This window comes from Lissotriton helveticus, chromosome 8 (assembly GCF_964261635.1).
Source record: "Lissotriton helveticus chromosome 8, aLisHel1.1, whole genome shotgun sequence".
Taxonomy (NCBI): Eukaryota; Metazoa; Chordata; class Amphibia; order Caudata; family Salamandridae; genus Lissotriton; species Lissotriton helveticus.
In genome coordinates this window covers 1,596,413,120-1,596,440,342 of record NC_136069.1, presented here as the reverse complement: position 1 = coordinate 1,596,440,342, position 27,223 = coordinate 1,596,413,120, and the positions used below count along the sequence as shown (strand labels likewise).

Below are 27,223 nucleotides of genomic sequence, written 5' to 3'. Positions count from 1 at the left end.
GGCGTGTTTGTGGGCGAGGGGTGTGGGTGACGTAGGCGGTGAAGGTGGTGTGTGGGAGGTATAGGTGGTGCCGTCAGTGAGAGACGGTTCTGGTGAGTAGAAGAGTGAGTGAAGGCTGAGTATAGTGGGGGAGACAGGAGGGTAGTGAGGGCTGAGAATAGGAGGTAGGAGAGAGGGGGATGCTAAGGTAGAGGGGACGGTGTGTCCTGTATGTTTTGTTGGGAGGGTTAGAGTGTCGTGGGTGGGAGTGGGTAGGGTGCTGGGGAGGGAGAGGTGTCCACTGTGGGGGGGATGGGAGGGGGAGGTGGATAAGCTCCGAATGGTGGCGTGATCCGGTGGTGGCGTGTTGTGGGTGAGAGTTGTGAGAGTTGTTATGTCAGTGAGAGAGTGTCGTGTGTGAGAGTGGGGAGGGAGCCGGGGAGGGAGAGGGGTCTGCCGTGGGAGGGATGGGAGGGGGGGTGGATGCACTCCGAGCGGTGGTGTGTTCAGATGGTGGTGTGTTGTGGGTCGGGGTTGATATGTCAAGGGGGGGAGGCGTGGGGGGGTGTGAGTGGGGGTAGAAGGGGTCAAGTTAGTGGGGTGGCTAGTAAAGGAGGTGGCGACATTAGTGACTGTTCTTGGGTAGTGTGCGGCGTTAACAGCCGGTGGGCCATTTACTGGGGAGTTGGGGGTAGAGGTGTTGTAGGTGGGGGCTGCGACGTCAGGGGTGATAGTGCTGGTGGAGTTCTGGGTGTGGGTCCGCAGCTTGGAGAGTTGCTCTTTGAACTTGGGGAACAGGTTGTCTAATAGTTTCAGGTTTTTGTCCGTGGATTGAATTAGGACAATCCCGTTATTGTAGATAGTAATGGTAGCCCTGCTAGGGAAGAGGTGGGAAGGTGTGATAGAGAGAGTTAGGCCGTGTGCTGTTTTCCTGGAGGAGGAGACGGTGAGTAGGGTTAGGAACACTTTTCTCCATTGGGCTCTGTGTGAGGTGTGGAAGATGAGATCAGTATTCAGGGCTCCATTGCCCTGTGAGAAGTAGGTGTCGGCGAATGGTGTGTCAGGGTGCGACCTCAGGAAATTATGTTTAAAACGTTTAGTGGCTTTTTTGGTGAGGGTGGAGGGGTAGTTAATTCTAAACGTGTGCTTGCCGTTGCGTTCCATATTAGAGAGGCTGTGATGTTGAGTGTGGGAGATAGAACGACAATAACAACTGTCAACCGTTGGCAGAGGGGTGACACTAGTGAATGACCAAAAGTACGAGAGGTTGGGGTCAGTGCATCCAAGAACTATCAGTGCGAAGGTGCAACTTACAAAAAGTATCCTTTATGCGAGGTAGCCGTCAGCTTACACTATGTAACAAGAGATGGGAGGGAGTCCCGGGTAGGTGGAATCACATTTACCCATCAGAGTGTACGAGGTAGCAGCGGTGTAAACTAGGTGTAGATTTGGAGAGTGGCTGAGTGCAGCTTACTTGAGTAGACGAGGTGGATGAGGTAGTGGTAATCAATGAGGTAGAAGCAATCGATGCACCATCGCGAGGTAGCTGATATCGAAGAACCAAATAAATGGGTAGCGAACATTGAATGATAGGGAAAAGTGAAATGAGTGCAGTCTGCGCAGAATGTATAGAATACTCGTAGAGGTATAAAACTGCAATATAGGGCGGTCACCTAATAATTGTCCAGTCTTATTCTCTGTCTTATGTCGCTTACATTGATTAATATGAAATGGTAGCTGGTTTAATTATTTTTTGTTGTTTTGTTTTATATAATCTGTGAGGTATACAGTTGAAGGTATTAATCAGCATTACATTACTGGTACACTTTCAGCTCATAGTCTAATTAAATCTTCGAATCCTTATAGAATTACATATTTCTGTTGGAAATTTCTATGTGCAAATTCCTCAACTGTTGGATATTCCCAGGTTCCACACTGGATTTAGAATCTTTTCCCTAATTCTCCCATGCCAGTCAGGGGTCCTGGCTCCAACTCTGCACCCAAAGCAAAACCAGGGTGACATCATTGTAGCCAATAGCACCCAACTTGGGCCACTGATTTCACTTCCCTTTTTTCCCATGGCCTTCAGCACGAATCAGGAGTGAAGTCTCCTCAAATTTTCTCACTTTTACCTTTTTTTATTTTCAAAGATATAGCGTGGGCATATAAGCCTGCCAAATCTGGATTGCAACTGGAGCAGGATGCTCCTCCTAGATTGAAGGAGGAGAGAATCTATTAAATAGAGGAGACTCTTAGAATGGCTCCAGCATCTAAGTTTTGACTCCAAGAGGGTGTCATGTGGAATTCAATGAGGTTTGTATATCATTACAGCAGTAAAGAAGACACCAGACCAGGAGTGAAACCGCTGTATGGTTGTCTTTCTCCTCCAGAATGAACCCAGGAGAACAACAGAAGGAGGACTTGCCTTCCTGTCAATTAGCTGAAGTCTCCTGTCTAGAGGAGCAAGTCTGATACATTGTAACATTGAAGGACCTGTGTGAGGACAGCTTGATGGACCAACCCAGGCCGAGAGGCACAAGTCGTCCCAGCCCGCAGCAGAAAACCACAAACCACTAAGAGCAATACCCGGATGGAACAGCTACTCAACCACCTTCATACAGCTAGATGAAGCTAGAAGTCTTTATCATCCCCAGCGCATTTTGTGTTCTGTGGATGCCTGTATGCCCGGCCTAGTAGGCAGCCTCTGGTGTTGGGGGTGGTGGGGGGGGTTCCTGCTGCCTGGAGTATGTCTTCCTGATTCCAGAACTGTTTATCTCCATATCTCTCACTGTTTTGGGGACATCTGTTCTAATCTTAAAAAACGATGACAGTTCATCCATACACTAGCACCAATGGGTAGTGGATCAGTATTCCATCAGGTACTATGCAAAGTAAGACTATCAGTTGGGCTCTTACCTGTTAATGTTCTCCTTCAGTTGGCATATGACTCAGAAGAAGCAATAACAAAACTTCATGACAAGGCACAGATCATTGTGTTGACTGTACACACTTATCTATTCATTGGCTCACAATTGTCCTGCTTCATCTTGGTTCCATTAAGCATCTAGGATTCCATCAATGTCCTTCACTCTATCTGCCTTGATGCTGCCGTCTTTTTCAGGGCCATCATCAACCATGCCTTCAGTGCTTAGCATATCATCTCCTTCAGTGCCACCTGTGAATATCTTTTGAGGCCTCTGATAGATGTAGGAATTGAAGGTTTCGTCTCCGAATTCTGCTGTACTCTTTAGCCCAGGCAGATCCCTTTCTAAAAGTTCTGTTCTTCCAGAAGGCATTCGTGTGCGGAGCCACCTCACCAAGGAGATCCCATGTGAGGAGTCCCCTGATCCTAAGAAGGAGCAGCACAAGGTGCCTTTACACACTGCATGTTCCATAGCTATAGGACTGGATTTATCATTGTGGACTGATTTGAAGGATCTTTCCCGTTGACCTCTTCCCAGTGAAGTTCACCGTCCCTGCAAGTTAGCTACACTGAATTATGTGAATTAGTTTGCTGAAGGCACTGGAAAGGCTGCAAAGCTACTGAACATGCCAACTTCTGTTTCAGCCTGCCATGGCATGGAAAAATGTGCTATTGACCGGATTCTGTTTTTGAGAGATCAAGTTCCAGCAGACTTGGTGTTGGTTTCTGAAGCAATTTGAAAGCTTCCTATATGTGTACATGTTTTCCTGTGGAGAAGAAGGGAGTGGACAAATTGGGAAAAACAACTGCACACTAGCGCTTTGACCTTGAAAGCAAGAGGTTACAATGCTTATCTTTGGGGTTAGAAAGACAGCTTAATCTAACCTATCCCCAGGAAAGTGAGGAACAAAGCCCTGAAGCCTTCACAGAGGATGTTCTCAAACAGTGTACTACAAACATCAATAGACTTAGCAAACATTGTGGCCAGAGATGTGGCCAATGTTATCCCTCTATAAACAATTTTATATCTCAGACTAACAGGGTTGAATCGGGATGCGCAGCAGAAGCTTACGTGAACTTACCTTTCATAGGTAACAAACTTTATAGCGTGCAAAGTCACACAAAGTCAAATACATTGTAATTTGTTTTCTTTGAGGTGAAATTACCACCCTCTAAGCTTTTGTACAGTTAAGGGGTACAACCAAAGCAGGCTTTTCAGAATGGTCAAGCCCTTCAGTTCCAGCATCAGCAGAGATGCCAATGGTGAAGATCCAGCCCTCCATCACTTGCAAAATAATTTAATTCACATGGTTTGCCTCCCTGTTTTTTCTTTTCTACATACTGATGAGATGAAGTATATCCAACTGCCTCCAGTTGCAGAGACATATTCTCATGGGCACGTGGGTGCTGGATAGCATCCAGGCAGCAGGTTCCTCCAGCTCTACAGAATAGCAATCAATTTGACCTGTTTCAGTTGCATCAAGGTGTTCAAACATGTGCAGCAAGTAGGTAATAAATAAACATCTGCAGGAGGCGAACATACATAATATATTTCCTGGCAAAAACCGCATTCTCTCCAGGGTACAGCAGCCTTTACCATTCAGTGGGCCAAGTATATATTGGGAAAAGCCATTCTTTAAAAAAAGATTGCTTTTCAAATTGAAAAAGTTTGACCTGTGCTGTACAGGAGACCTCTTTTACATAAGGTTGACTCACTCACCATGATAACTGTGCTCTCCATTTGTTACTACAGCACTTGTGAGCCTGTTGAAGGAGGAAAATCCATGAGTCCTGGTTATGAGTTGAGAAGAGTATACATATAAATCTGCTGGAACTTGAAGCAATCCATCTTACTGTAAAGGCCTCTTTGCCTGTTAACCTCCATAGAGGCAAAGAAGCAACACAAATACAATGTAATGTATCGTGAACAAAACTAGACCCTCCCGCAACGCACAAAAATAAGACATACACAATGTACAAACACAGTACATGCACTGAGCTGAAAAAAATTAAATATCACGCACACAGGGTCAGACCTACTTAAACAGTTATGAACAGGTGAAGCTCTCGCAGGTTGATTGCAGCAATTCACACTTTCCTTATCCATTTCGCGGTATACCACTGTAGATGCAGCACTGATATGCCACAATATCCTGCTATACCAGATCCATGTTCTGCTACAACAAACCATGGAGCATGATGGTGGAAACCAGGCCCCCAATCGATGACTTGAAATGGCACAGCAGCGCAGGAGAGCCAGGATTGACACAGGAGGACTGAAACCCATTAACACGAGTCAGCCTGTAAACTAGAGGATACACAGGCTCAATATGGGCACCATACAAACCATATTTTTATCATTTCGGATATCCTGGGGCCCAACATAGGGATCCACTGCTGTCCCTTCTCCTTCCTGAAAATGCTAGCAGTACTAGAATTATTTGTAACAGCAGCACACAGCAGACAGTAGCATTGGTGCATGACTTTTCTCATTCAACCTTTAGCAAAATACTCTGCAAACTGATGGATGTTTTGCAGAGAGTGAGTGAGATGCGTATACCGTGCCCCTTGGACGCCTACAAAGCAAACATCCGTACTACAGCAGAATTACCTGACATCCTACGGCCAAATGACTGTTGTCATGTACGCCTGGTGGCCTCCGTTAGTCAAGAAAAAGTGTGTTGAAACCATAAAATGAACCATACTATTTATGTGCAAGTGCTGTGTGATGTGGATCTGTGTATATACTGATGTGTTAGGTGCTCTAGACAAAACAGTCATGATCGTGATAAGGATCCAACATTAGTCATACTGTGGTAACACGTCACCCTTAAGTACTGGGCAGACAATCAATATGTCTAACCTGATTTGCATATGTCTGGGTTTGAACTCGGGTGGCGAAATGAGCTAAAGAACGATGATGGATTCAACCCAGATCTGTGACTGGGGGTGAGTGTTTGAAAAGTTTCAGCGCTCTGTCCATCATCTCCTTGTGTTAGCTTTCTTCGCCCTACGTTGGCAGGTTATGCCCAGACGTGGGTCATTTGCTCACTTTGCCACTGGATTCAAGCTAGCCTGGCTGATTGTTTTCCCGAAACTTGTCCCAGGCTGCTTGTTTCTGGTCCAGGGAAGACCTGGCTTGACTGTTCGGGCAGGACTGTTCCCATGAGGCACAGGGTCAAGACTGATTTGCCTATGGCTGCGTCTGAACTAGGGTGTCAAAGTGAGTTAAAGAACGATGATGGATTCAACCCAGATCTGTGACAAGAGATGATGTCTGAAAAGTATCAGGGCTCCGTCCATCATCTCCTTGTGTTTGCTTCAATCTCAATACATGTCAGCTGTACCTTTAGAGAGTTGGTAGCCTCAATTACCTCATATTCATGGATCATTATGAATGCCTAATAAGTTACATCTTTCACTGTCCACAATGATGATGATTCTCAGCGAAGTCAACAATTTAACAACCACATGTACTTCCATTACTACTCTCATGTCTCTTACCGTAGATTCCTCTGACCTAGAGACCTTCTTTCATGTCTTGTACTTCAGACATGTTAAGGATGGTCATACATTTTTCTTCCCACATGCTTTAGTGCTTGTGCGAGGCCAATCCATTAAATACTTAAAATTCCAAGGCTTAGAAACTGTTTTTAACATCATGTGGATATGTTGATTCAGTAATGTTTGCCCATTATATCCTTCCACCAGCATTTATTTATTTATTTTGTGGCATCTTCAGCATGTGATGGCTCATTAGACAGTTATTGTGTCTTACCACCGCCTTAGCCAGGACCTTCAGCTCGGATCAATAAACATGTGCTTCCGTTCTCTCCCTGGGTGCATGATGGAAAAGTCTGGCAGGTTTCTGCTTGTGAAGACTGAGTGACCTCCAAGGATGGCAGTGAATTCTGTTTTCGTTTCAAGGTGATTTGGCAACACAAAATTCCTCCATTCTCTCACACAGGAAGGAGTTATTTGTTTACTTTTGTGGTCTCCCAAGGTCCTTTTGCGTGTTGCGTTGACTGTTTCTGTTCTCTAGTGATTCATTTTCTAACTCCAGAAACTTCCAGTCCCTGGACATGGGCAATTGCAGATTTTTGGTGCATGTGCTATTTTTTGGGTGCAGTGTTTACCCCATGCGCGAACGACATTCAGTATTTAACACATGCTCTAAATAACATCTGTGGTGCATGATAAAAATTCTTAATCCGTGTTATTTAGCATGTAATATTTACTGAACCCTATGGTATGGATATTTACCTTATGTTCAAGACTGACCACCAAACTTGTAATCAAGGTCCAAGTCATAGAATATTGCAGGATTAAAAGTGTTGTTGATCTGAGTTGCCCTTTTATGGTACCAGGCCACACCTCTTTTGATACCCTCCTTAGCCAGTTGCTCCACTAAAACGCCAGTAAGCTATACACAGAAGTAAAACTCTTGCAACTGAGATCTCGATGTGAATTGCAGGTCCGAACTTCAAAGCCTGAGTGGGCTGACTCAGCCTTTCGTTCTTGTGAGGTCAACAAATTACATAACAATTTAAAGTGGGTAATAGTAATTGTCTATACAGATGATCTTCGAACAGTGGGTTGGATAAGCATCATAAATCATTTATAACTTAATGTTCTATTTTTTAACAGATTGCTTTATCACCCATTATTTCTTTGATTCGCTTACAATCGCTGCCTCAATTTCAGAATAAAGCCTGAAGATGCGATGGATTTCGGCATTTCATTGGTCTTTTACGGTCTTTATTATGGAGTGCTGGGCCGAGATTTTGCTGAAATGTGTGCTGATTACATGGCATCCACAATTGGGGTAAGTTGCAAGGGAAAGTGACTTTACTTGGAAAACATCCTGTCTCTTAATGTGGTGTGGAGTGTTTTATATATTGCTCATTTCCCACTAGTGAGGCTCGGTGTGTTGCTTTTGAGTTGCCATAACAGGTACTAGTTCAAAAACTCTCCTAATAGATTATGCATGTATGTATTTGGTACTGCCTTAGCACAAAGCTAAGCGGTACAAAAGGGGGTGGTGATGGCCGCAGCATCTGAACCAATCAAACACTCATACTCAGTTAACAGATCTGGGTTTAATCCATCACCGTTCTTTAGCCCACTCTGCCACCCCAGTTCAGACATGGCCATATGCAAATCAGTCTGACCCTGTGCCTCATGGGAACAGTCCAGCCCGAACTGCCAAGCCATGCCTTCCCTGGACCGGAAACAAGCTTCCTATGAGCGGTTTCTGGCATTACAGCCGTCTTCAGCCAGGCTTACTTGAATCCAGTGGCAAAGTGAGCAAGGGACTCACGTCTGAGCATACCCTGCCAACTTATGGCAAACAAAGCGGTACAAAAGGGGGTGGTGATGGACGAAGCATCGGAACCAATCCAACACTAACACTCAGTCAACAGATCTGGGTTTAATCCATCACCGTTCTTTAGCCCACTCTGCCACCCCAGTTCAGACATGGCCATATGCAAAGCAGTCGGACCCTGTGCCTCATGGGAACAGTCCAGCCCGAACTGCCAAGCCATGCCTTCCCTGGACCGGACACAAGCTTCTAGGACCGGTTTCTGGCATTACAGCCGTCTTCAGCCAGGCTTGCTTGAATCCAGTGGCAAAGTGAGCAAGGGACTCACTTCTGAGCATACCCTGCCAACTTATGGCGAACAAAGCGGTACAAAAGGGGGTGGTGATGGACGGAGCATCTGAACCAATCAAACACTCACACTCAGTCAACAGATCTGGGTTTAATCCATCACCGTTCTTTAGCCCACTCTGCCACCCCAGTTTAGACATGGCCATATGCAAATCAGTCTGACCCTGTGCCTCATGGGAACAGTCCAGCCTGTACCTAGCACAAAGCTAGCCATAAGACAGCAGAGCATTCTTCAAGGTCAAATACATCAATTAAGTCAACAATTGATAAGAGAGGTAGCTGTGTTATAAACTATTATTGCATGGTGATATGGAGTTATTTAAAGTAGTGAATCTTGAACTCTTTCTGAAATTAGCTCCGTGTTGAAGCCGTGCTGATAGATGTAGGGATGTTGTTCCAGTTTCCATGTGCATAGATGGGAAAACACCTGCTGCCTTATCTTTTCTTTTTTGCACCTCTTCGTCTGGTGTTCTTGATCTGGATGTGACAAGAACCATTAAAGCTGGCAAGCTGTTCTGCTAGATAAGCCAGGAGTCTGGTTGTGATGGCTATGTAACTGGTGCAGCTGGTATAGAAGATGGTAAGGGCCAGCAAGAGGAGCCACTGGCGTTTCATCAGGATGGGGTGACTTGATCATATTTCTTCAGGCCGTGGATCAAAAATGCTGCGGCGTGTAGAACTCACTTGAGGGGTGCCAATGTGGTTCTGAGAGACCGAGGAGCAAGGCTTTACTACCATCTAGATGCAAGATTATGGGGGATTGAACCGCAGTTCTGAAGTTTTTTTTTCTGGAAGAAACGGTTGCACTTTCTTTAGAAGAGCGCTTGTACCAGGCTGTTTGTGTGTATTTTTGACAGTGTGTTCCTTATGGGTGAGGTCAGTGTCCATGATGAATCTAAATGACTTTCCATTCAGTGGAAGTTGGAATTTGCCGCCTTCACGGTTCATGTCATTGAGTCCAGTTTGTACTGATTCTTGTTGTTTGTGGTTGGCAAAAAATAGGGATTATTTCTTTGTTGCTGTTGAGCTTCAGGTAGGTGCTGTACATCCAGGCCTGTACGATGTGCAGGCAGTTTTTGAGGCTTTAAAAGTCTGAAGCAGAGGAGATTTTCAAGCTGTGTATCATCTTCTTATTGGTGAATTTTGAGGCTGTTATCTGTAATTAGAGCACCAAGTGACTCCATGTAAAATTTGAAGATGAAGAAACATAATGGAGTCTTGGGAGACTCCGCAGGTAAGCAGTATCTTTTGGGACCTGGTGGTGCCCATATGAACAAACTGGTGATGGTTGGAAAGGGAAGAGGAGAACTAGTGAAGGACATTGCCAGTGAATCTCATTCAGGACTCCAGAATGTTTATTTCTGCGTATGTGGAAGTACAGAGCCTCAGAGAGAGAAACTTCAAAATAGAATTAAAATTGTTGTTTGGGAAGCTAAAGAACAGGCTGATAATCCACAAAGATGAAATGCTCCGGCGGAAGCTCCTACCTGATGGTATGCTGTACAGGAAGACTGCTTCAGGGTGATATAAAGGCAAGAGCGGCTTAGTGGGAAATGCAAGCCGTGTTTCAACCCATTGCCGAGATTGCTTAAAGGGAGGTAGTTGGTGTGTATCACTTTGGGCACGGCCGTGAGGATGACCAGAAAACACTGACCTTGTTTTGCATGGGGCCTTCTTGTGCACCAGCGTTGAATGGTCTGCTGCCAATGGTCTTTTTATTCTGAAGAAATGAGAGGCTCTCTAGGATTGTGGCACTGTGAGCAGGAGTTGTGGTAGAAGATCTGTATTTCCTCAATATCATATGACCAGACTCAGAGTGTTGAAGTTCACCAGACATCTTTGCATTCATAACTGCGTTTTCTTTGCTTTTCACATTTTGAGTTATCCATGAAGTGCAGGAGTATAAATTGAAAATATGGTCCATCCAAAGACTATCTAATAAAGCCTGACATTGCAGTGAGTGGACTGTTTCTGTTCTCTAGTAGTTTATCTCCTCACTTCAGGAACTTCCAGTGCCTGCAAATAGGCACTTCGGATGTTGTTGGTCCTTCAGCTCTGACAGCCATGGGTAACTCAAACATGACTCATTATAGCACAGCCTAAAAGTTTCTCCTTCACCCACCAAATTCAGCCAACTAGATTTTCCAAGTGGCAGGGTGTGGAGTAAGGGGCCGTTGGAGACCTTTTAATGTGGGTCCCATTGTAACCTTAAAGACACTGCTTTTCAGATGTATGGTACGTGGGTTCATTAGAGCTTGCATTATTAGACCTGCTACCTACTGTGGGTGTTAAATTCACATTATGTTATTGAAAAGCAACCAATAACATTTCAATACGAACCTGGTTGCATGGTGTTGCTTTACACGTAGCGCAGACAAAATACATCAGAAACATTCAGATATCCGCAACCGATCGATACCCCATTTGGAACTGATTTGCCATTTATTTACTAAAAATCTAAACCGCTTAAATGACTGATTAGGTTTCATTTTATTTCATTGTATTTCCTGTTTATTATGAAGATTGACAATTGCTCCTTTTTGTAATATGATGACTTTGACCTGACATTGTTTTATCGTTCTCAATGCACATTATCCTGTTATGTACTAACAAAAATGTATTTCGTGCTGATTGATAGTTTTTAATTTTGTGGTCTTTTTTTATTTTATTTTATTTGTGTTTTTAAAAGCCAGGGAAATCTTTAAACATAGAAAGGCCTTGTTATTCCGGTGAGGGGTGATCCTTTTGAGATGGTGCATTGAGGCAGAAGGGGGCTGTTTTAAGGGACAGCGAGTGGATTTTCATTTTCCCCAGACTACAGCAGGTTGACCAATCACGGTCATCAGTAGCTTCAGCGAGTCCACGAAGTATTGATTGCGCCTACATTTGAATCCTCAATGTCGCATCCTGTGAGACTCTGGGCCCCTACAAGATATGCACATTTTCTCTGGCTCAGCTGCATAATTGTTTTCATCAGGTGGTTTACCAAATTTGTGCTGACAGCGGATGGCAGAGCAGATGGATGTCTGTAGAGGGGACAGTGTCTGGGTCCAGGACATGTTCATTAGCTTATGGTGAACAGTAGTTTTGCTATGAGGACATTATGAAATTGATTTCAGGGAGATAGATGTTGCAGTTTATTTTGTTGCCTCCTTGTGATTTCATCTTCTCCTCTATCCCCCTTTGCACTTTTCCTTTTGTCTAAGGGAAGAGATGATATGATAGCTTGAAGAGTATCTTCTGAGATGGATAATTGTATTGCATCAAATACGAGAGTTCCATGGTTCACTTTGAATGCTCATGTCATAGATTTTGGTGTTTCTATGTTTTATGTGGTTGTGATGGCACTTCCTTTGAAAGTATGTTAGGGTGCACTATGTTTTCCCCAATAAAAAAGTAAAATATAAAAACTTTTCACTTCTTCAAATAGACTTTCGTTTGAAAATTGAGGTTTTTATGTAAATGTTTTCATAAATATCACATCATCTGTACTACATGATTACATGTTTTCCTGCCAAAAGGAATAGTTCATTATTAACTGTTAATGTACATTATAACTCAATAAAACCATCTTGAAGTGCTGATGACATTTACAAACACCCCTTTGCCCAGGTGATCCACTGTCACCAGATCCCCTCCATTGCATTAGATAGCCACAATATGTAATTGTCAGTAAAGTATCCTCTAGATAAAACACAAGGTGTGGTGAAGGGCATTACAGTGGTTTGTGTATGGCTTTAATTTCTGTGTGGTTTTTTCTTTTACTTTAATTTACAAAAGGGGGTACATTGCAGGCATCTATACTTACTACCAATTTCGGTGTCACTTCATAAGATCCTTTTCAGCTGTTTTGCGTGATTGTGGAGTTTCACGTTGTTCAATTGCAGACTTCAGTAACTGACAGCACCCTGAATATGTGAGTCTTTCTGTGAAGAAATCTAACTCAAATACCTTTAATGGCTAATCATATCTTTCATCCCAAAAAACTGTTTTCAAGTCTTGGCTTCATCACTTGAGCAGTACTTGACCTAAATGGTGTGATTTTAGCAAATTGCTATATCTCCTTGTTCTTTACATTGTAAATATCTAACATGTAATGAAATATGAGTGATGTTAAAACAAATACTTGCACTGTCTCAATTGTTTGTTCCCACAACAGTTCTCCATCACATCCTTGCTCTTGCAATCTGGTTTCAACCAGATTCCATCCATGTATGTATACACACACTTGAGTCCACACTAACGCAACTGTCCTATGTGCTGTTCCTCTTAAGACTCTGCTAGTGTAATAAAAATGTTCTCTGCAAAGTGTACTGCTACTCCTTATAGGGTCATGCTTTATCAAAACTAAAATAATGAACTACAGAGATAGACCAGACAGTTTGCCAGGTCATGCTAACCCCCACATAACTCTCTCAAATCTGCTTATTATGTTTTATTCTTTTTCTCTCAGTTCTATAGTGCATCAGGAATGCCGACAAAGCACCTCTCCGACAGTGTTTGTGCCGTATGTGGGCAGCCAATCTTTGTAGATGTGAACGAAGAAGGCATCATTGAGAACACATACAGACTCTCCTGCAACCATGTGTATCCTTTGAGTGTGTGGATCTGGCATGGCCTGCCTTTAGACATTCAGCACTTGGATAACATTCAAGATCTCGTTATAGTTTTAGGTCTCGGCTAAGCACGCGGAAGCGCGTTCTCGCCGAGAACCTTTTGTCGCCGTGTCTGCTTCCCAGGAGACAATCCTGGCCGCGCGCATCGCCTTGGAGGCGATTTGAAACTGTCACGCGCGCTGTGGCCAGCCGCTGTCTCCTGGGAAGCTCGAAACACCACACACGCATGCGCATACACACAGACACACACACACGAGCGACCACGCACGCACATACATACAGAGACACACACCCCCCCGCACACATACACACACACGCGCACACACACACACGAGTGCACCCAGCCCCCCCGTCCGCCGTCGCACACATGCATACACACACAAGCACACACACACGAGTGCACCCAGCCCCCCCTCTCTCCCCAGCCCTTTTCAACTTACCGGGCCAATTTTGGGGGACTCCGCTCTCCGCACGCGGCAGGCACCGGGCATGTACAACACTTGCGCAACTTCCTTCTGGCGGCCCCGGGGCTCTCCACTGCTCACAGGAGCCCCGGGCCGCGAGACGCTTTCACTCCGACTGCCTCCTCTTCTCGCCCCATCACAGGCGACTTTGCCTGACTTCCGGTGAGGCTGCGCATCGTTCGTGGCGCTTCAACTCTGTGCCTTCAAAATACCCCCTCATTCTCCCTCCCATTGTCCGTGCCTTCCCCACCCACGCGCCATTGATTTTTTTTTTTTTATGTGCTGCGTTTTTCGGTCGCCTGAACATTGCATTGTGGAACACAAGCTGAAGTGTAAGGAGATACAAAGTGCCAGGGTGTATTTCCTCTTTTCTTTATCCCCGCTTGGTTGCACAATGTCGCTCGTCTCCGAATATTTACACCACACTGTAATCCACGAGGCACCCCGACTAATCCATTCACTAAAGTCATCGGCGCTCCAGACTGCGAGCAAGTTCACTCGCTATTATTGTAATGCAAATAATACAGATTTGTCTGTTACCTATGCACGCCCTAGCTATACAGTCTACTTTTGGGTAATGCAATTCGTCTGTCTGGAACTAAACAAATGTTCCTTCTAAGTGGCCCGCTTCACCGCTGAATCTTAGCTAGGAAAACCCTCAACACGAGACATCTTATCCATACAAAGGGCTTGGCAAAGGGTTGCAAACTGTCTAATGAACCTGCTGGCCGGGGGTTAATTGGTGAGTTTTATTTTATTTTATTTCACGACTGGAAAGGCCTCAAAATAAAGTTGAAATTCTGTACAGCGACGTAGTCAGGGAAGGAAGCTGGAATGTATTGCTCATGCCACCTGCTTACAGGTATTTCACAAAGTGACTTTATTGGTGTGGCTACGGTACGTCTGAAATACTAACACTCGGTACCTCTGCTTGTACTGACAACTGATGTACAGCCCGGGCTTGATACAGTCATCACAACATAGGAATCAGCAAAGAATGGCCGGTTTGATCATGACTGTATCTCTTTTAATATTGTCTATGTTGGCCGTTATGCTTAAAGGAGTCCGGGTTTTCCTATTAACTTCAAGATAGGAAATGTACATCATTTTTCTGGGAGTTAAGTGTACTCGATTGAAAACCCCACTTCAGCTGACATGTCTAGCCCATTCACGCTTTGCTTCGTTTTTTTTTTTTAAACAAAATCGTTGAATTTTCTTAGCGGATAACGTATCATGTTGTTTTATAATTAGCAGTCAGCATTTATGAGGTATTACCATGTATATTAGACATACTTAAAAGCTCCCTTTTAAATAAAAAAATAAAAAACAGAAAACCTTCATTGCCATTGAACCGACGTACATTCATAAAAAGTAAAAACAGACTAAATGTGGCACACTATAAGGAATGCATTTCACGTCATCCTCACCAGCTCTCTTTCAGCAGCATCCCCACTCACGGCTCTCCAAAAGACATATACATAGAAAGAAGCTCAGGAAAATGATTTGACACATACTGTGCGGCCGCACGAGCAACCAGCCTTTTATAGTCAGCGCAGCCGCGAACCTGTGCTTAGCCACAGGTTGAGTGCGGCCACTTCCGGAGCTCACACGGATGTCTGGAAGGGCCTGCCAACCAGACGCCATCACCACTGCAAGGGCCCCCTTTCTCAAACAGATGCGGACTATATTACATTTGACATGAGGAGCATCTCTTGATTCCACCTTTCAAATTTTCGGCAAAACATTTCTCACTGTCCTTCACAAAGTTGACGTGTCACGTCGGCTGCTTTTCAAGACCTTGTCAGAGTGGTTAGCAGCAGTTCTGTCATCTTCACTCTCCTCACGCTCTCCCATCTTGAGCCATGTCGCAATGGATAATTGTTCTAATGTTTTTGTCAAATTTCAGATATCACACAGATGCACATCTTCGGCAGTGCTGGTTATGTTAATTTTTATGCTGCTCATCTTCCCAGGAGCAGGAATACATTAAGTTATGTTAAAAAAATGTCATGAGCAATGCCAATAGCTCTACCTTTAATAATGCCGAGACCATTGCATTGTAAATGCTTGTTTATTTTTGCGTGCAGCTTAGACTTAAGCATTTTTATGGCAGTCTCTTTCCTGGCTTGTCTCTTCAACAAACCTCTTAGCTAAAATGTTCTATAGTATTTGAATAACTACTCCAAACTCCTTAAGTCTTGATCAAAGCATGAGAAGAAGTGCCCTATAAAAAAATATTTCAAGCTATTTTACCTGCGTGTGCCTTTTAATATGCCCAATCTACAATTTTATTTCAAAGGCAGAGAAAGATCCTCACAGCGCTGTGAACTACAGCCTAATTTCCTTCATGCATACATTTATCTGGATATATCTTTTTAATTGGATAGAATCCCACTCCTTTTTTAGAACTCTACACAAAGACAATTAGCCAACTCTAAACAAGATTGAACAGTTTGTTGCCCTTCCAACTGTTGGAATTGGTGATGTATAGATACACCCGGCTCTACTGTATAATTTTTTTAATTTTGGAGATGGAAAATTTTCTGTTCCATTTCTGGCTCTGAGAAGACTTGATGCTATCATTTTGACAGGTCATATAGTCCAAGTTGTCTGCCGAGTGCATCCGAACCAGGTGTGTAAGTTGAAGATTGGTGGTATGATTCTCATTAACAAATAAAGTCTCTTGCCTATTCTGTGAAATGTCTTGCATAGTGTGCATAACACTCAACGTTGTAACAGGTTTTCCAGTTACTCCCAGTTAGTCTGCAAAAGTCCACCCCTGAGAAGAACCATGAATACTGCAGTGAGTGTGGGGCAGTAAAAGTCTGCACTCAAACTCAAGGGGGCCTTCAGGGAGCTCCTCAAGAGCTGAGCTGCAGGGTATCTGTACACAGATACCCACCCCGTCAGTGCGTTCTTAGACCTCAGTGCACCCTTCCTTGCAACGTAACACTCTAGTACAGCCCTCCACGTGTTACCACTTTATGCTCACCACCAGGCTCTGACTTACACCGAAGTAGCACCCCTATATATGCAAAATCACCTCATGCTGTCCAGTCTCTCTGACTGCCACTGCAGTGCTCCATTCAATGTGTTCTCACTCCAGCATACTCCTCCATTCTGTTACTTGGTACTGTCCAGTCTCTCTGACTTACACCCCAGTGTACCCACCCATTCTGTGTATCACTCCAACACACCAGTCTGCTCGGCATCACTTAGTGGTCGCCAGTTTCTGTTACACACCAGTTCACTCACCTATGCCGTGTCGCATTCCAGCAGACTCTCACTGCGCGCTCTCCAGCGCCCACAACTGTAGCTGCTTTCACTTCAATATTTCGCTCCTACCGATACTGTGCTTAGTTTCTGTGGTTACTTTGTCCTCTTCCTTAACTGCTTCCATTCAGATTTCATGAGTTCTGCATCCGAGGCTGGTGTATTGTGGGGAAAAAGGAGACGTGTCCGTACTGCAAAGAGAAGGTGGACCTCAAACGAATGTTCAGCAACCCGTATCCTTTGAGTAACTAGTCGCCACAAGTATGAATGGAGACATTGTGATCTGTTTCAGGAGTATTGTTCCATATGCCTGTGAGGCTTCCTGAAGAGTTGCTGTGTATAGTACCCTTGGTATCTGTCAATCCACTGTTAAACTTCTCAGCAGTGTCTGATCAATTTCACTTGCAAATTGTGGTACATTACATTTTATACCCACATGGTCTCACTCGAATGCTTGTTGAATTTAATGATTACAATGTTCAGTGCGTTTTAAATGGATCTGTTCATCTTTCTAATCCAATTTGGATTTCTGCCACCCAGCCCACTCTGTCGCCTATTGTACCAAATTATTTAACCCCTTCCACATGCTTCTGGCTGGCTTTAGGAGCAGAGAACAGTCCTGATGATTGCTCGGTCTGCAGGGGAAGCAACCCCTCTTCAGAACTTAATGTAATATGAACTAGTGATATGGAGGAGTGGTCCACATGTACAAAAGGGATGGGTCCAAGACACATTTTCCACCTTTCACCACGAGATCTTCATCATTGCAGATTGCCACTACAGTATCACAGATCCCAAAGGTCCCTGGAATGCTCTGCTAAATTATATGTAGAGCTCCTTGTTTTATTGTGTTTATTTTTTTACTTTTCTGTTTATATTTATCCACATTTATTTTTTGCCCATTTGATGTGGATTTTTTTCTCATTTATTTTGTTTAGTGGAAAGATTAGACTGCCACAACTTTATTTCTACATTTATTTATCCCATAAATGCGCTTGCGCTTGAATGCCTACCAGGTTTTAGCACTATTTGCAGCCATCTACAATCCAACACACTCATCTGCATACATTTGCATTGTAGAACAGTTTAAATATCTTAAATAGCTGCATACCTGACGCTATCTAGTTAAGCTTCATTAGATAAGCTATTCCTTCAACTCTCCTGCCTACTAATGTGCACAGCAACTTGCCCGGCACTCGTCATTGACAACACTGAGAATTATTCACAAGAAGACCTCATTTCCGTTTTTCTGTATTTAAAAATAAACGGAGACATGAAAAGAAGTGCAATTCTATCTGTATGTATCTGTAGCAAATCAGTAACTATGGAAAACTGTTATCTTTAATTACATGTAACATTTCAGTAAGAAATACAATGTGTTATATGCATATATATATATTTTTTTGAATGTAATATCTTCATTTGCTTAGGTAAAGACCCACATGATGAATAGAGGGTTGGTTTCTCTAAGCCAGTTTTAAACCCCAGCACACCCTGCGCCATCTCACTCCCCCAGATCTTTTTTCCTAGACTAGAAAAGGTATATGAACTCTCAGGCTACCTTTTTTTGCTCCTAATAGTGCTTTTTCATTTTTCTTTCAGCCGTTTGTTAGTGTGACAAAAATTAACAATGATAAAACCCATTTCAAGGGCATAGTCCCATAGAAAACATACACAGGATTATTAATACCACGCATTGAGCAATATTGAGCAGATGAAACTCATGGCACAACTAAGGAACGCGGTCCCTCTTATGAAGACCGTGCAAAAGGTGCGTTTTAAAAAAAAAAAAATTAAAGATTTTATTAATGAAGCAAGAGGAGGCAGTACAAATATCAGGTGTCATACTATAAAATACAGAACAGGTACAGGCGGGGGAAATATTCATGCAAATAATAAATGCGAAAGGAACTTGTGACGTCATCTCGATTATGCATATTGAAAGGAGGAATAAACAGTATATTAGACGACATAGAACAATCCCATCCGCGAGCCCCAGTCCTCAGAGGTACAGGATAATTAAAGCTAGTGTAGACCCCCAGACAAATAAAGAATCGGTGAAGGATAAACAGCCCACCTCTCGTGAAAGGAAAAAAGGAAAGGAAAAAGGAGCCATAGAACAAAACAAAAATAAACCCCCCCCCACCCTGCACCCCTGCAATGGCTACGGCCTAAACCCACTAGCAGCGTGCCTGTCGCCCAAGAACTTGCCCTAAAAGAAGGAAAGAAGATAAAGCGGAGGAGGAGAAAGCAAATACACCCCCGGTCTCCCATACCCCCCGCCAGAAGCGACCACCCTGAAATATAGTCAAACCAATATACAGCAAAATATTCAGACCAATCGGGGGAGTTTAGCAAAGCACCACCCAACTCCCATCACATTATAGGTTACAATTCCAGCATTGAATCAAGCTATTTTATCAAACCCAAGCATTCAAGTTCAGCCCTGGCCAGTACGGTCTTTCGTGAGAGTCTTCTTCACTCGAACCACCATCTCAATGGAAAAAGCGGAACGTTCGTTAAAGGTCATGTCAGTGTTGCAGGATCGATAACCGGACAAAAGTTCACGATATCCACAAATCGAGTGAGGGAAAGTGTCCAAAAATAGCGAGTCTCTCCAATAATCACTGAGGAACTTGTTACAGCACAGAAGACTGTCAATGTCTGTATTAGGCGGCAGCAGGATCGAGCAAGGAACGCTGGCGATAAGCACGGGCTCGCTGGCTGTTAATTGGGAGCCGACAAAGCACATTAAATCCGGGTTCCGCACGGGGACCTCGAACTCAGGCGTACATTGCACCGCTGGTACCACAGCTAGATGAGAACTTAGCGAAGAGTCGTTATCCGGCTCCAAGATACCGTCCACTTTCACAATCAGTGTCAGGAATACAGCGGTGGAATGCGAATGGAGCGCCCCAATGGCGGCCATGACGGCCTGCAGCGATGGCGTGCCTTCCGTCCGCCCCATCCCCTCTCACGAAGCAATAGAGCAGGACTCAAACCCCGGAGACCGGCTACTCCGGGGTAACAGGCCACGTGAATCCGATGACAACAGTGGGCGCTCTCCGTCTTGCAAGATCGACACCTTCGCCGTTAGCGAGGGCCCCAGCCCGTCCACCCCGGGAAGGTAGCAGGGTCTCCAGGCGTCGGACCCCCGACCACGGCAACCGGTGCAATACGCTGCTGTTTCCTCGGTGTAGACCGTTCAGTGTCGCCATCCAAAACAAACAGTTTACGGCACACTTAGGGAGACCGGGCTCAGTCCAGGTCCGGCGGCCGATGTTGATCAACTCCAACCCGGATGGGCTAGAAATCGAGGCCCCGTCTTCCACACGGTGTTAGGCCGAGAATGGAAACACGGCGTATCTTCGTCATCCGATAAGATAAAAATCTCGGGATTGCACCTTTAGAAGCAGAAATACTTAATGAACACGGGAATCTGGTGCGAGTTCAGGATTGATGGCAGGATATACGAGTTGCTGGCGGAGGTCGGCGGAGCCAGGAGCTTACGCGGCCATCTTGATTGCTAGCGTAGCTCCTCCTCCCGTTCTTAGGCACACAATGCAGTTTAAGAATGTCTATGGTAGGCGGACCTAGGTAACAGGTGTTCCCATTGTCAACTGTGAAAGGATTACAGGCTCCTACTGGTACATTAATATCTCTTGGAATAAGCGGGAGGATATTCTGCAAGGGATGCATTTGAAAGAAGTTTAAGAAGAGTAACTTCTTTATCACACAGAAAGCGGAGACGTTTTTAACAATTTGCTTTGGCTAAGTGGATCCCCTGTGTTGGAAGGCCAAAAGGCTTGGTCCCATAAACTATCCTGTCCAGTTAGTAATACTGTCATATTTTAGTGTTGATTTTTAAAATAGTTGTTCATCCAGAACTCGATACTGGAATGGCAAGAACTTAAAGTTCATTGAACGTGGACGCTGCCACATTAAAACACAAGATAAGCTGCATGTCATCAACGTATGAAAGAGTTGATAAACCCAACCATCTAATACTGGCTGCCTGCTAGTCGCCTCATATAAACATTGGAAAGAGTTTGGTAGAGGGAAGAGTTCTGTGAGATGCCACAATGGTCAGCAGTCTAAAATGTGTGAACAGGGGCTAGGCATAGCCATTGGCATTAAAAAAGATGAGAACCAGACAAAACTCATGGATCAAGATGAATTCATCCAACACGTGAAGCACGAGTGGTACACCTCAACCTTGTGATCCAGCACAGCCAACACATCTGTTGCCTACCCTGTTCATGAGGAGAAACACACTTGTATTAAAGTCATTGTAGTCCGAAGGCTATATGTCTAGAAAGCCACTGAGCCAGTAATTTTCCATAATTTTGTTAATTGCAGGAAGAAGAGTATTGGGGCAATAGTTGGCTTCATCAGGAGCGCTTAATTAAGCTTTTAACTTATGGGTACTAGCAAATGCACATATCAGTTGATTGCTAAACAGGATTTTAGTTTAAATTGTCACCACAACACCTGGAAATCGGTGTTAGAAATTGGTTTACTGGAGTGTGAGCCCTGGTCAAACAGCAACCACAATCCTAGTCCGGGTAGGACACAAGCAAACCTCAAATTAATCTATGCTTGATCCCCTGGTAGCTTGGCACTGGGCAGTCAGGCTTAACTTAGAGGCTATGTGTAAAGTATCTCTGCAACACTTCAAACAGTGAAAACACAGCATAAATAAATAGTCCATACACCAAGTTAGAAGAAAATAGCTGAATATAATAAATAAAGCAAGACCAAAACAACAAAAATCCAATCAGTAGAACTGGAGTTATGAATTTTTAAAGAATAAACTGCAATAAACGCATAAATGTATAAAGCACCAACCGTGGCTATTTGGTCATGCTGGACCGGGTCAAAGTCAAATGTTCAGACTGACCGCGATTGTGCATGGGTCGAATACAGCCCCAGCTTAGTCTTGCTGAAGTTTTACCTTCTCAAGTTTTGTGCAAAGAGTCCTGTTCGCATTGGAAAACGTCTCTGGGAGCAAGGAGGGTGTTGCGGGTTGTGGTCAGTGTGATGTGAAGAGATGACTGGGTGTTGTGGACGGGTGGGTTGGTGCTTCGCGTTGGCAGTCCCCGCAGACTAACAATAATGCTGTGCGAAGAGACGGGCTGGCAGCAGCTTGTGCTGATTTTTTGGAGTGAGCGGCGTGGTTCTGGTGCGAACTGGCCCATTCCCGAAGAGCCCAAAAGCTTGCTTTCAATAGCTTGAGAGCTACACCAAGGGTCCAGGACCTGAGAGGCACCAATTGGTGGTCAAGAACTCACTGAAGGCTGGTCCAGGAGATGTTGGAAAGCCTTTTAGGTCCTAGATCAGGAGGCCGGCAGGCTATCCCTTTGAGTCACTCTGGGGTCCAGGGTTCAAGATGAAGTTACAGGCCCAGTTCTTCTTCCTCATGCAAGAAGCAGCAGGTCAGCACTTCGGAGCAGCAGAGTGGAAGTCCTTGTAGCAGCACAGCAGCCCTTCTTCCTGGCAGAAGATCCACAGGTCCAGAAGTGTACTGAAGCATTGGTGTCTGAGGTCCTTCTTTTATACTCGGCTGTGCCTTACAAGTGGGGAGAAGCTTCTAGAGGCATGTCGTTGAAGTGCACAGATGCCTTGCCTTCCTGGCTCCAGACTTTCTAGAGGGGGTATACAACCCTTTGTGTTGAGACAGGACACAGCGTATTCAAGTCTAAATGAGGCTGGACCCAGCGCCTCCCTCCCATCCTGCCAGTGGTGGCCAATTGAGTCACCCCTAAGCTCCCAGTGTGTGTTGGCTGTCCAGGAGGAATGCACAAATCTCATCTGCCAACTACATCCAGCCATGTAACCAGAGACATGCATCAAATGGTTAAGGCAAGAAAATGTCAAGTTTCTAAAAGTATCACAACAAATAGAGGAGTACCTCCTTGAGGTTTGTTACAAACTCTGGTTTATAAGGTGCATGTATTGTACCCCAAATTGGGACAACCTTTGTCCTTAGAAGACCCCTCACTCACCAACCTAGTTGGTGACATGCTTCATCATCGGGGTCTCACCCAGACAGCCGAATGCCATCTGGGTGTGCTGCGACACCTGACTACAGTGGAGCTGGTTTCGTACAATACATGCACCTTATAAACCAGAGGTTGTAACGAACCTCAAGGGGGTACTCCTCTATTTGTTGTGATATACTAAGTCCAGGTGACCAGGAGTTCCCTCCCCACCTTTACGGTGAAATACCCTTTCTCTCCCCTTTGTTGATTTATATCTAGGCAGCGCACAGCTGCGAGAGTTAGTTTTATTTGGTATTTTTCCTTCACATAGCATAACCACACACAGATACTCGTCACCATGAGTGAAAACCTGTGTCTTTCATACTCTTAACGAAGAAATAGATGCCATCATGGGGGACCTTTCCCTATTTTCAGATGCAAGCATAGCCCAAAGCATTTCACAAACCTCAGAATGGGAAAAACTAACAGAATTAAAAAGGAATAGAATAAGAACAATCTTGCATGGCACCATTCTAAAAGAATATCTTACCAATAACATGGCACCAAAAGGTTTATTGGTCACTAACACCCCCCGTGTCTTTCTTGAAGACGCCACCTTCAGGAAAGACTGGTCACTAATAGCGTGGCACTGCACGCATGATTGGATCTTACTTATCCTGAAGACTGCTTTACCACTCTCCGAGACAATACTAGTGGGGATACAACTGGCCGAGGGACACATTAAAACTACTATTACAGGGCATAAAAAGAAACTTGACAAACTAAATAAAGAATTAAATGAGTATAAAGAAAACCTCTCCCAACAGAAAATACAGAAGTTTCAAAAGGGTCTGAGATGCTTCTCCGACGTAAAGAAATATCCTTACTCGGACCCGGATTATTCGGCACCAGCGAAGACGGATCAAGATTCAGACACCTCTAGGAATGACTCCCAGACGAGTAGCAACTCAAGCTCTGGCAGCAACAGACAGAGGGAGAGGGAGAACAAGACCACAAGGGAATTGGCCAATTCCAAATCCCCAGATGATGCAGGGGTTTCAAGGCCCATACAACCACCCACAACAATTCCAAATGTACGGCTGGCAACCACCGTTTCCACAACCCTTTTTCCCACCCTACAACTACAGGCCGCCTTTTTTAGGCAGGGGCAGGAGAGGAAGAGGCAGGCGGAGAAACCCCAATCAAGTACATTGGACGACCGAAGACCCGGTGATGAATCAATGCACAGAATGCAGACAAAGGTTGTCCCAATTTGGGGTACAATACATGCACCTTATAAACTAGAGGTTGTAACAAACCTCAAGGGTGTACTCCTCTATTTGTTGTGATATACTAAGTCCAGGGGACCAGGAGTTCCGTCCTCACCTTAATGGTGAAATACCCCTTCTCTCCCCTTTGTTGATTTATAAGTTTCTAAAAGTGGCATTTTCAGAATTGTAATTTAAAATCCGACTTCACCATAGGTTTGGATTTCAAATTGGGATTCCAGAGACACCAAACATGAACCAGTATTCTTTTCCAAATGCCAATGTTACCTTATGGTAGAAATCGACCTTGCAATTGTTAAACACGAATTTAAGAGTTTTTCATTACCAGGACATGTAAAACTTAAAAGTACATGCCATGTTATTTTTGAAATACATGGCACCATACCATCTGTGCTGTCCAGAGCCTACCCAGGGGATGACTCGTATGTATTAAAAAAGGAAAGGTTTGGGCCTGGCCAAAGGTTTATTTTGCCAGGTCGACATGGGAGTTAAAACCGCGCACATATGCTCTGCAATTGTAGGCCTGAGACCTGTTTAACGGGTTACTTAAGTAGGTGGCACATCAGTGCTCGAGGCCCTTTAGTAGCGTTTACTTTTCAGGCCCTGAGCACATGCAGTGCCACTTTACTAGGGACTTATAAGTAAATGAAATATGCTAATTTGGTATTGGTCAATTATACCATGTTTTAAGCAGAGAGCACAAGCGCTTAAGCACTGGCTAGTAGTGGTTAAGTGCACAGCATCCTAAAGACAACAAAAACTAATTAATCAAAAAGTAGGTGGAAGAAGGCATAAGGTTTGTGGATGACCCTACTGGAATGGCCAGGTCCAACAATCAGTTTGTACAGTATAGACTATAGTACTTGAAGAACAGTATGGTATAACAAAAAACGGTGTATTATGAGAAGAAAGGTGGCGACCATGTACATCTGTCTTGAAAATCGGAACAAAGTAATATCATAAAAACTTAACAGAGATTGGGGAAGAGTCACAGGGACCACGGTTTCTTTTAATTCTTTCAGGGCATGGTCACCGTATTCGCACAGGTGGGACTCCTAGGCTGTTCCATGTTTGTGATTCACAGATTTCACTATTGCTCTTGATGTAAGGTATGGTCTGTAAAAAGACTTTAGTTTAAATCACAATAGGTGTGTGAGTTGCAATGCATGTAGAAAGGGTGTCATAAATGCCATTCCCATGCTTGTTATTAGTGAATGGTATTTCTTTTATAGCAGTTATTCGTAGATTGTATAATGAGACTTACAGATTCATTTTCAAAAAGAATATAGAGGTTTCAATCCTCTTACACGAGTCCCCATTATCAGATGTGGCTTGAATAAAATGATTTGTGCAAATGCAGACATGTGCATGCCCCATCTGGACAGTCTTCTGAGATACCTATAAGATACACTCTGTGGATGAAGGCACCAGCTGCAGATATCTTTGTGTGAACACACCACAACTAGTGTGCATCCTCACGGTAGAATTATCTGCTCTGAGGTAGATAAAATGAGATCTATACAGAGTAATAGTAATATCTCTTACTATTGTTTTAATATTGTGGTATTATTAAATAACCACATGTGTGGTGCCACCTGTATAAGGAACTCTCACAGTGTGGTAGAAACAGGTAGGGATGGCATAGTGGTCCCTAGGGTGACTGGATTAGAACTGAGGTTAGCGATCCATTCCGTCACGGTAAATGCAGTAGCATTGCCACCAGTTAATTTCTTCATTGGTGCCACTACATAATTATCTGCTAAAGCAGTAGTAGGTACCTGGAGGAAAGTCGAAGAATCTGAGAATAGGTTCTGCAAGATCTGCTATTGGTACCAACATGCCTGTTTTATGAAGGATATCACTGTGTTGTCTTGCCTGTATCATAGATAGTAATGTAACTAAAGCTATTTAAAGTGTCCTGGATCCAATACTAAAGACTCTAGTCCCTCGCAGTACAGACATTTGCTAGGTCATATGAGAAATGAAACACTAAAAACTATCTGCCTGCAAACTGATTTCTTCTCCCCATGTCTGCCTACGTGATTTTTTTTGCTAATAACCCGAAAGAGTTCTTGGATGTCATTTAACACTGTCCTTTTGATTACAGATGAAGAGGTGTTCCAAAAGATACCTTGTATATGGTAGCTTTCCAAAAGCAGATGTGTGAAGCTTGCACAAGTCTTGAGGTGCAAATATGATGTCATCATAAAATATGAGTTGGTCCACAGTTCAATATTTGCTAGATGTGATAAAGTATTTAGCAGATTCACTGAGAGCCCAGCTACAGGAGTGACACCTGGCAAGAATGTAGTCTGCGTGCTCTGAAGCAATTGTTAGGCAGCATGCACACTGTGTAAAAGCAGTTTAAAATTAGATGAAAATGTAAATTACAATGATAAGTACAAAAATGGGTGTTTAACACAAAGTGGGAGCATAGCGCGCATGAACTGCTGCATGAATTTGCCACCAAGACTACTGCGTTTGTGAAATTCTTCTCACTCCCTTATAGTGATCTGCAGGTGACAAGTTTGACACATTGGAAGGCTATCTCGCCTTTCCATTCTTAAATCAGAACACTTGTTCTTCACAGTGCTCAGTCTATTACTCTGCTAGAAATCATAGAATCAAAAGTTAGACCACATATCCACAACTACTAAAATCTGTTCTTGATTGGATTAATGGGAAAGGGCATTGTGGTGGCCGTTATACCTAACAGAATGAAAAATGTCCTGAAGCAATCCCTGATCTTGGCTCCAAAATTGCATGCTTTAATCCTAGAAGTATTCCTCTTCTGTCCATGACAAAGCCTACTAAGGTGATCCTTTGAGAAAGCACATTTGCTTTGTTTTATGGATCGTAGAATGTCCAAATATGTCGGGATGTGATCGGAGACCTTCCAGATACTCCAGTAAGCCCCTTGCTGTTGATTGCGAAGCCTCAGACCTTTGCTGATATTTAAAGGTAGGCTGTTTCATTTTTAGGTCTCGCTGCGCTTTCCCTTCAAGACATGTTGTTTACAGTCTGTGT

At 44.0% G+C, this 27,223-nt stretch overlaps 1 protein-coding gene across 1 annotated transcript in view; it reads left to right on the top strand.

Moving 5' to 3' along the window:
• RNF121 (ring finger protein 121) overlaps positions 1-27,223 on the top strand; it is a 132,856-nt gene that overhangs the window by 84,113 nt on the left and 21,520 nt on the right. The window contains exons 6-8 of the mRNA XM_078658642.1: positions 7,607-7,727; positions 13,027-13,160; positions 17,058-17,159. Of these exons, the coding sequence (XP_078514768.1) occupies positions 7,607-7,727; positions 13,027-13,160; positions 17,058-17,159 (357 nt within the window). The remainder of the gene's footprint in view (positions 1-7,606; positions 7,728-13,026; positions 13,161-17,057; positions 17,160-27,223) is intronic.